The sequence below is a fragment of the Callospermophilus lateralis genome, chromosome 10 (genome assembly GCF_048772815.1).
Source record: "Callospermophilus lateralis isolate mCalLat2 chromosome 10, mCalLat2.hap1, whole genome shotgun sequence".
Lineage (NCBI taxonomy): Eukaryota > Metazoa > Chordata > Mammalia > Rodentia > Sciuridae > Callospermophilus > Callospermophilus lateralis.
In genome coordinates, this window is record NC_135314.1 from 130,970,434 (window position 1) to 130,981,118 (window position 10,685).

The 10,685-nt window shown below is 51.7% G+C and overlaps 1 protein-coding gene across 4 annotated transcripts in view; it reads right to left on the minus strand.

Annotated features, from left to right (window-relative positions):
• Mapkapk3 (MAPK activated protein kinase 3) overlaps nt 1-10,416 on the minus strand; it is a 29,430-nt gene extending 19,014 nt beyond the window's left edge. The window contains exons 1-3 of one of the 4 annotated variants that reach the window (XM_076867370.1): nt 10,287-10,416; nt 9,915-10,015; nt 9,739-9,813 (exon numbers count right to left, since the gene is read on the minus strand). In XM_076867370.1, the coding sequence (XP_076723485.1) occupies nt 9,739-9,813; nt 9,915-9,959 (120 nt within the window). In that variant the 5' untranslated portion in view covers nt 9,960-10,015; nt 10,287-10,416. Of the gene's footprint in view, nt 1-9,738; nt 10,016-10,271 lie in introns of all 4 variants that reach the window. The other 3 variants (XM_076867369.1, XM_076867368.1, XM_076867367.1) reach the window with 3 other exon arrangements.
• Nucleotides 10,417-10,685: the final 269 nt, after the last annotated feature.

Sequence of the window (10,685 nt, forward strand, 5' to 3'; positions counted from 1 at the left end):
TTCTCTTCATGAAGAGACCCCCTCAGTCATGAATATATGGCCCTAACTGGCCAGCCATGCTTCAGTGATGCCCGTGTAACTGGCACAGGATTACAGAAGGCAATCAGTGGCCATCCTCCCTAAGCAAGGGTTGCCAAGGACAAGTGACACCATGCCCAGGTGACCCCTACTGAGGTACCCAGTCCAGTCACCTCTGAGAGAGGGGACCCAACACCCTCTAACTCTAAGAAGAATGACAGCTGGTGTCATTCCTCCTGAAGGAGATGTCACAGAGATGACATGGGAATAAGAAATGGGGGGTGGGGCAGGGGTTGTGGCTCAGCGGTAGAGCACTCACTTAGCACATGTAAGACCCTGGGTTCGATCCTCAGCACCACATATAAATAAATAAAATAAAGGTATTGCGTCCAACTACAGCTAAGAAATTTTAAAAAATAAAAAGTGGGGGGTGGGGAGGAGGAGCTGGATCCCACCAGAGACATGGCATGGAGACCCTAGGAAACATTTCAACAGCTACCCCTACTCCTGCCCTTCCTGAAATCTACATCATCTCTGCTCAGCATCTCTTCCTCCTTCCTTAGCTTTATCCATGTCCCTGCAGCTCCCCACACAGGCCTGGGTAAGCACAGGCAGCCATTGCTCTACTCAGGCTCCTCTAGAGGCACTAGCTGTCCAGATTCCAGCTTCCCTCGGACCCTGGCCCCCCTCTCCCTCTGTTCCTATTCATCCAGAGTGCTCCCAAGTCCCCAACACCCAGATGGCTCCTGGAAGAAATTTCTTGTCTCTAAGAATCATTCCATGGAGCCCCAGTCATGAGAAAAAGAGGGTGATAGGCCTTGCCCTCTGGGGGACCAGGGTGGTGACCTGGCAGAATTGAGGGATATTCCTGCCAAGGGAATAGGCTACAGTGACTCACTCCCACTCTCAGCCCTGCCTAAGGTGACGATATTCCCTGGTACTATCTCTGCCTGACTCAAGTATTTAACTGGGCCATGAATACAGCAGAGAGGGATTCTCAAACTGAGTCATAACCCCAGAGATCCTATCCCTAGCATACTACAGACCCTGCTGGTAGCATTGCCACAACTGACTGTTTTTCCCTGGCAACACCATTTGCTGGGTGACTTGGGAAAGGCATCCTGGGGCATCTTCTGGTCAGTCTCCATACTGCTAGTCTGTGTGCAAGAGCAGCTCCAGCAGGGGGCAAGGGATCCCCTCAACTTTCCTAAAACTGCTTCTTGTCACTGCCCACCAAAAGTGTCTTCACAGCCAGAAGGGAAGCCCTTGTCAAGCAGAGCACCCAGCCCCTCATTTTACAGATGGACAGACTGTGACTCCTGGTCCCAGTTGAATGAGTACATAGGGAATGACGGCAGAGAGCCAGGACTTGGCTGCCAGCCAGGCCTGGGTTCCAGCCCGGTCTCAACATGTTCCAGCTATGTAACCCTGGGTGAGTTACTCTGCCTTTTGAATCAGTTTCTGCATCCATGACAGCAAAATGGTACAGAGTCTGCTGTTTGTACTTAGTATGTAGGGAATACTCACTCAGCAAGTGGGGCTCTGCTCTCCATCACCTCATGCCCCAAGGCCCCTGTGCTGCTGCCTGCCAGAGGACCTGACAGTCCCTCTGCCACATTCTAAGAAGGGGGTTGTTTATGTTGAGGAGAACATCTATGGAGCAAGCTCTGGGTCTCCTGTGGAAAGTGAACCCTTAGGAATGGGGCAATAGGTGTGGCAGGTCAAAGCCTTGGTCATTCATCCCCTGGAAATAGCCTCTAATCTCTAGTGGGATAAGGGGGTCAGGTACAAGCCAGAGTGTTTGGTGCCCACCCCAGCTGTGCAGGGGCATCTCACATTCTGGTCCACCCTCTAGAAAATGGAGGCAGATTGGACCTTATATCTTGAGTCCTCCCTGACACCCTCCTTCCCTGGGCTCCTCTACTGACTCTGGGGCTTCAGCCCAAGTCAGACCCCAGTCCCTTTCTATCCCAACTGTGGCCAGGGAACCTTAGGGGTCATAATGTGCCCAATCTCTTACTGTTATCCTAAGCAACAACCTCAGACCATTGGGCCATAAAAGGAGACCAACAGTAAAGAACGCAGCTCAGATTGACTTCCCAAACTCCAAACAGGGGACGCCTCAGGTTACAACTCGGCCCAAGTGTGCCTGACTCCACCGTTTTGACTGCCAAGGCTGCCAGCACCTGGTCAAGGCTAACAGTAGGAGAGGACACTGGGAGTGGCGGGGGCATTGCCGGGCACTCCTTGTTCCTGACTACCCCCACCTCCCCTGGGGGTTGGGGGGAGTTCAGGCTGTCTAGAATGAATCCCCAGCACCTGACCTGCCCCTAGCCTGTCCTCTGCCTGCTCTCAGCCTGCAGGCTGCAGGGAAGAGGCCAAGCCCAGTCTGAAACACTTGAGACAGGAAGAGTAGCAAGGCCTGAGAGGAAGGACTGTGCAGCTGCAGGAGAAAGAGGCAGAGAAAAAGAAATGAAAGACAAAGAAAGGCATAGTGCCATGAAAGACATGTAGTGCCATACAGAGAAAGCAGCAAGGACAAATCCCTGATCTAAAGAAAAAGCTATCCCAATTCCAAACCTGCATTTAAAAAACAGAATAAATATTCTCAGCCTCTCTGGCCTGGCCTGTGCTGAAAGACCTCCTGGGGCTCCCTGTTCCCCCAAACAAGCCTTTGTATTCCCACACAAGGCCCAATCTCTGGGTTCCCACACAGCAGGATTTTAATCACAATTGCACACAACCTAATCCACTTAGTTCCAAAAGGGCAAGAAGGTGGGGAGGAGCCCAGGAACTACAGCTCCCTCCATGCCATTCTTTCTGCCACACAAAGAGCAGGTTTCCTTAGGTGCAGAGGGAACCAAGTCAGTGCTTATAAAGAGCAATAATGTGCCACCAAAAAATGCATGCTGGCACCCAAAGGAGAGCCCCATTCTCAGAGAACATGTGCTGGCCTGTGCTTCCTCACAGCACGAAGGCAGGGAAAGTCACAGTCACTAAGATTGAATCCTGCTTCCTGCCAACAGAGTGAAACCCAGGCTCAACAGCTCCACAGAGACCTTTACAAAAGATTCCCAAACTGCCTTCTGCTCAAGATCACTTGAAGAGAAGATAGCAGGAAGCATTTTAAGCCTGGGACCCTTTTCCTTTTCCCACTTCAGACCTCATTTGGTGCCACACAAGATCTCAAATAGATGAAGCAACGGCCATAGAACCAATGTTCTAGGAAGACCCTGGAACTTAGGGGAGGTGTGGTCTCCCTGTGCTGGAGAAGCAGAGCCAGCCTTCCAAAAAGTGTTTTACACACTGTTATAGCACAGGAATGCCCCCCTCACCTAGGGATGACTACTGTCCTCTGCTCCCAATTGGTGGCCATCACACTCAGATGTGCAGTCAGTCACAAGACTAAAACCAGGAGAGGCTAGGGGACCACAGAACCAGATGTTCCAATTGCTGTCTCCTCCCAGAGGTCTCCCATTATGAGTGTCCCAAGGAAAGGAAGATGAGGGATGCAAGGAGGAAAACCACTTCCTCAAACATGAAGCTCAGAAGAGAGATGAAGCCTTTGTTGTCATGGAGACTAGGCCCTGAACAAAGAAGCCAGGCACCCCTGGAAATGGTGCTCTATCCTTCAAGTTCTCATGAAATGCCTCCTCCTCCCCGGAACCCTTCAATCCCTCTACAGCTTGACAACAGCCCCACTGAGATCAGCCGGGTTCTGCCAGAACACAGGTGTGCGGGTGTGGTACTTCACAGCAGGTGCTGAGTATCTAACCCAGTCATGTTGTCATACACAGTGGGCCCTCCTCTGTCATCCACATCCTTGTCAAATCAGAGGTCTGGATTAAAGTGGGCAATCCCTTCCAGGAAGCCCCCACTTCCTCTTACTCACTCACCAGATAGATTTCATGTCTGTGGCACTCTGGGCTATGCTGTTCCAAGCTTATCTAAGACTCACAAGGCCCAGCATAGCCACACAATCTTTCAGAGATGGCCCTTGTATGCTGACCCTGTGAAACTACCACCTGCCCACTCATAGACATAAAGTTAAACACAGTGAGGAGAACTGGGCAGATATAGGTAAGCACTAGCAGATACAGGGGCCCAGCTGGAGCTACCAGGGTTCCCAGTGGAGCCATGGAGAACAATACCAACATCCTTCCAGGGGTCAGGTCTCAGAGTCCCTCATGACTCCACAGACTTGTATGAGGTGGGGGGTGACTTACATGCTAAAACTCTGGTATCAAACTGCCTAGGCTCTTATCCCAGCCCTATCACCCACCAAGCTATGCAACTTGGGCAAGGCAACTTGGGAAAGCTGTTGACCTCTGAATTGCAGTGTTCTCATCCATAAAATGGGAAGATAGGAATTAGATAAAATAATACATATTGCACATTGGGGTCAGGATCTGCCAGATAGAATGCTCTGGAAAATTGATAGCTATAGCCAGGTATAGTGGCACATGCTTGTAATCCCAGTGGCTCAGGAGGCTGAGGCAAGAGATCACAAGTTCAAATCCAGCCTCGGCAAAAGCAAGGCACAAAGCAACTCAGTGAGACCCTGTCTCTAAATAAAATACAAAATAGAAATGGGGATGTGGCTCAATAGTCGAGTGCCCCTGAGTTCAATCCCTGGTATCCTCACCCCCGCCAAAAAATTGCTAGTTGTTATGGGGAGGGTATTAGAATCCACAACACCAAGGCCTGAAACCTGGAGGGCTGGCATCAGCTTCTGCATGAGATGGGGAAGAAAAAATCCTAGAAGCCCCAGCAGAGGTGATCTTGAAGACAGGCTGAGAAAATAGCCTTTCCACCCAGGTATGGTATAAAGTATTGTATAAATCATCCCCGCCTAAATTCTACTTCTGCATTCTGCGGGTTTTGATGCCCTCCCCAGTTTAAAAAGCAAATTGCCCACCCCTGGAAGTTCAGAAGGTCTCACCTGTGGTAGCTCTGAGTGCCTCAGATTCTTTCCTACCAGGTAAGGGGCAGCCTGGAGAGAACCTTGGGTGCAGTGAAACTATTTAATTTCCAGGCACACTCTTACACAGGGTCACCAGCCCCTCCACATGCTCCTGATTTGTTGACTCAGTAACAAGTAGCTCTATGGAGACTGATCTGACCAGTCTGGAGATAGTAGGTGAGGGGGTGGTGGCTCCCAGATGAGAAAGGGCTGGCCTACCTGGCAGCCCCACCCAGTTTCAAATCCAGCTCTGCAGCACCAGCCCTGACAGGTTCTAGTGCAATGGACTCCATCTCCCTGCTGAGGGTGGAGCATTCAGGGTCCTGGGATAAGGGTCCACTGCCTCTCAGTATCTGTGTCTGACTTCCTCCCATTCTACCTTCCTTCTGGCATTCTGGTTAGAGAGAGCCCCTCTGCTTGAAAATGTGGCCTAGATGGTAGGCAGGAGACAGGAACAGCCTCATGGAAAGGCACTTCCCTTCTCCCAGGCCTTCTGCATGGGCTTTGTCTGGGGGCAGTAGAGTTGTTGAGTTCCTTTGCAAAGTTTCAATTGAGTTCCTTTGACAAATCTCAGGGAAAAGAGCATGTCCCTGTAGCTTTTCTTTGAAATGCAGTTAGAGAACCCCTCTCTTTTAGAGAAAAAACTGGAAAAAGTCTAGATCCTAGTGCTCTTTCAAAAGCTCAGAGGTACAACACATGGTCATTTCAATAGGCATTTAGGAGTCCCTATTGTATGTCAGGCCCCAGACCAAGATGCAACAAGGGATCTTTGTTTCAAAAGTGACTACTACAGCTTTAGGGGTCAAAGTTTCCATAGCCAGGTGTGGTGGCACATGCCTGTAATCCAAGTAGCTCAGGAGGCTGAGGCAGGAGGATTGCGAGTTCAAAGCCAGCCTCAGCAAAAGCGAGGTGCTAAGCAACTCAGTGAGACCCTGACTCTAAATAAAATACAAAATAGGGTTGGGGATGTGGCTCAGTGCCCCTGAGTTCAATCTCCAGTACCAAAAAAAAAAAGAAGGTTCCATAGCCCCAAAGTCTTCCAGGAATCTGGACAGATTCCTGGAAGAGGAACAGTGAAGCTGAATCTTAACAGATGAGAAGAGATTCTCCAGTGTGTAAAAGCAAAGATATCACCTAGGGAGGAAAAGCAAGATGGCTGGCCTGTCATACCACATTTAGAGTCTCAGAGTATGTATAGCCAAGTCCTTAAATTCATATGTGAACCCAGGCAAGGCCTCCTGGTCACCAGGGCTTTCTTTCCCACCTGTCAGGGAAAATGTGTCCTCCTCAGCACTGTGCTTTGGGACACCACATACAGCATGCAGAACAGCCTGCTAGCTACAGCCACCTAACACCAAGGGTAAGAGAACTGTCCTGTGTGAGGTAGCCTCAGGAACCTCCCTAATTCTGGAACCAAAAGGAGAAGGATACTAAAGAGATTCCACCCAGAGGACTCTACAGAAATCACCCCACCCCTCCCACTCCACTCTCCTTAACAAGGAAGGGAAGAGGAATTGGGAGCCCACTAGGGTCCAGTGATGAAGGTGAAAGGCCCCAATCCCTCAGTCTGGAAGCAGAGCCAGGAAAGAGGACCTTCACCTTTACTCCCATTTGCAGATCCCCTACATTGTTTTCTATTGCTTATATTTAGAGGCATTAAGTGCCACAGTCATTTTTGCCTGCCAGAAGGCAGACAACCATAAGCAGTTGTGACAGGAAGTCAAGAGGGGAGGAAATTCTGGCCCTTGCTGCAATCCCTTCCCCCAAGTCAAGTCATGTGACTTCCGACCACTAACTCAAGGTCCCAATTTTTACATACATGATAAGGGTCTTGGGTACACTGGCATAAATGATGGGTGACAAATTTGCAGGCCTTGCCCAGTTTGAGGTAAAGCTGAAGACTGCCAATTAACCACTTAGTCTTGGGAGGGGACACAAGCAAGAGGTTGCAGGAGAAGTAGGAGCAGGAGGACTGCCTATCCCTATGCCCTCTCCTAAGGCAACCAGTCCCTCCAGTTCCTGCCAACAGGACAGCAACGACTACTTGGTGTGGCACGGAGAGCAGAATGGCTGCACTGGTGATGGCTTGGACTGGTGAGGGAGGCTTTGCTGTGAGTGACGTCAAGTTGAAGCAAGTGGGTGGTTAGGCTCTAATGGAAAGGGGAAGAGGCCCAGCTCCCAGGGAGGGAAGGGCCTACTCCTCTAGGGACCCCACCAAACAGCAGTAGCTACAGGGACAGTGACCATAGTCTTCCTATTTTATGAGGGCCTGCTGTATTCCAGGCTTTCTGCTGAGATAAGTGGTACATAGGTACCATTTCTAGCAACAGGGCCAGAGGATGAGAGAGGAGCAGAAATGGCCTAAACAAAATAAGGACAGATGAGGTATAGCCCTGGGGAGACAGAAAGGCCCAGAGTCATGACCTTCACCTAGGCTGAGCTAGGGCAGATAGCGAGACAGCTAAGCAGAGACCACGAGAGGGCTGGGACCCATTCATGAGTGTTGGCTGAACTCCCTGGGCCCAAGCCTACACATGTAGTGAGGTCCCCAGGTCCTGGCCCTCCTGGGCAGAGAGCAGAAGCTAATGGTAGGGAGATGCCACCTCCCTCTGAATGGCCACAGCTATCACTAAAGTACCTGTATAATTACTGGGGAGGATCACCTCTATCTGCTCCAGTGCCCCTGGAAAAGATATAAAAAACTGAGCCCAGGTTCCTGCTCCAGATACTTGCAGATTTTGTGCCCTAAAAATGTCTCATAGCTTCTCCAAACTTCCCCATAGCTGACCCCAATCTTCGGGGATGGTGAGTATGCCAAGCTGAGTAGGGAATTTGAGACTCTGTAACTTTTTGCGGGGGAAGGAGGCAAGAACAGGAAGGAGCTGGGGAGAGGGCCACATCTAATGCCTCTCCCCTTTGAGGATCAATGTAGGGCCAGGTCCCGAAAGTCCTAAGCCAGTAACCCCAGCCATGCTCACCTATAATCTAAAGAGCTAGAAGGAAACTCATTCCAGGCCTGCCCCAGTTCCCAGCCCAGGATAGGGAGATCACTGAGGCCCTAGTTCCAAGAGGAGATACTATGGAAGTTGATGCAATCAGAAGTTCCCCCAAGTCACCTGTCAGATTCATCATCTACACAGAAAGGGCCAAGCTTAGTCCTACTTAAAGCTGATACTACTGTGGCCTACCACCCCACCCCTGCCTTTTTTACAGCATGTGGACCATACAGGGACAGCTCAGAGTTCAGTCCTGACTCCCAGGACCAAAGTCTTGGTATGGAGAATAAGTTCTCTGGCCTCAGTCAGTTCCACACCCACTCAGACTACCTCCTACCCTAGCACAGGTGGAAGGGCTAAATGGGTGCCAAGGAGAAGATGAAGGCTCATTTCTCATTCTCTTGCACCCACTGGCCCTCAGAAGAGCCACTTTTTTCCTGAGGTATTAAGAGAATCCCCTCCTTGGTCCTCCAAAAGTCCCTCTCTCCATTCCACTGCTGAGTTAGTAGGCAAAGAATGCCTGCGGCCTAGCCCTACCAGCCCAGCCCTTATTGCCCCCAGACTCATGCTCATGATTCCCTACAGGGCCACTATCTGCCCCAATGCCCCTGGGAAAAATACAAAGAGCTGAGCCCAGGTTCCTGCTCAGATACTTGCAGATATTGTGCCCTAAAAATGTCCCATACCTCTCCAAACCTATACTAGGCCCTTTACCAAGTACTTTAGATGCATCTTCTCAGTTTGAGCTTAAAACTCCTGTTCTTTCCCCCCGAACAAAGGCATAAAACTGGCTTCAAAAGTCTAGGATATTGTCCAAGGTCACAAAGCTGGCAAACACAGAGCAGAGATTAGAGCCACATTTCTAGTACTCTGTACTCAGGCTCGTAATCACATCTTGTAAAATGGGAAAACTTTTTTGCTGTGCATCTAACTTGCAGAAGCCACTCTCCCACCCAGATGCCACGGGCAAGAACCGCAGATAATTCAAATTCCCAATGATACCAGATTCAAGTGATTCTGGGTGTGGGCAGGGTCCTGGGCCAGAACTGTGTGTCTTAAGCCAGAATCAGGTAACTAGATCAGTCACTCCAAGACATCCACCTCCATTTCACTTAGATCAGTGTGCCAGGCCTCCAGGGAGCCTATAGTACCACAAAGTGGCTAAAAGAATAGGCCACTCTCTACACAGGAAGCAGGATAGGTTGAGTTTGGGGTAGAGCCTGGCTAGGACTAGTGACTCATCAGGAGCCCAGCAGAAGCCCCCTGCCCTAAAGAGTGATGGGCCTTGCCCACTAACCAGCCCTGAGAGGCTCCTACCACTCCTACCCAGGGCAACAAGGAGGAAGCAGCCCCATCCCAAGCAAGGTGGGTGCTCAGTGTCAGAGGGAAACTCAGACCCATCCCAGACACAGAAGCTTCTCTTTGGGGGTATTCAAGCTGAGTGGGTCTCCTTTGGGCCTGAACACATAGGCCCAGCCAGAACTAGAGTCCCAGGCCACTCCTTCCCTCCTTCCGGGTACAACAGCTCTACCCATACTGACTCCACCCCTTGCTGACTGGGACACCGTGAGCTTAGCTAGGATAAGCCTCTGTTTCCCCATTTGTGAAGCAGGGAGAACTGACCTTAACCTTACAGAAGAGTACAAGGGTGAAACATAACGCTGAGCATAGGAAGCCTAACAGGAACCTGGACATAAATGAAACAGGTCTCTATTACTGAGCCCTCCAGGTCACCCCAGGCCTCAGTGAGGGGTCACTAACCTTCAGGGCACACTTCTGCCCAGTGCGCCGGTGGAAGCACTCCAGCACCTTGCCGTTCACACCCAGGCCCAGCACCTGCTTGGATAACTGGTAGTCATCTGTCACCGCGTATTTCTTGGGCTCCCGCCGCCCCCCGAGGGCGGGAGCAACCCCCAAGCCTGGTCCCCCGAGTGCACCTGGAGGGGGCACAGGAGCCCCCTGCTCCTCTGCTGTCTCGACATCCATGGCCCCCGCGGGGCTCTCAGGGGCGGCCCCAGCCTGGCGCGTCCAGGGGCACCTGGGAGAAAGGGAAAGAGTAACTCCCCACCCAGACTTTTCCAACACACCCCAGCCTAGGAGTGCCTGAGCTGTTCTGGGGACAAGCTGGGAATGTGAGGCGAAGCTCCTGAGAGAACTGGCGTGCAGGAGGAGGCGGTGGTCCCTCAGCCAGACTTAAGCTAATCTCTCCCAAGCACGTGTCAAGAGAAGAAGTTGGGTGCCCAGTGGCTGCAAAGTCCTGAGAGTGGGTCGCACTGGAGGCAAGGGAGGCATACCTGAAGACGGCGTACCTGGCAGCAAGGCACTTGACGGCGGCGCTGGTAAGAGGGACAGGGGCAGCAATCGCGGGAGCCGGCGGCGGAGGGGCGCCCTGGGCCGAGAGTCGAGCCGCCCGCGGCCCACGTGACGTCCTGCGCGTCACACGGACTTGGGGCCCCGCTAGGTCAGCCTTAAAGGGCCAGGCGGGCCCGGGCCAGACTAGACACAGCAAGAGCCCCTGTCAGGCCCCGCCCCAGGGCCGGGAGAAAATAGGGGGCGTGATTTCCTGAAGGGGCCGTAACCCGTCCTGGAGCAGGGGACCCCTGCACGCAAGAGCTCTCCAGCCCCAGATTTTAAACCGCGACCTAGAAAGTGACAGCACAAGACATCTTGTTTCTCTTGAAGCTTCTACTTGAGTCGAGTGTTCTCTC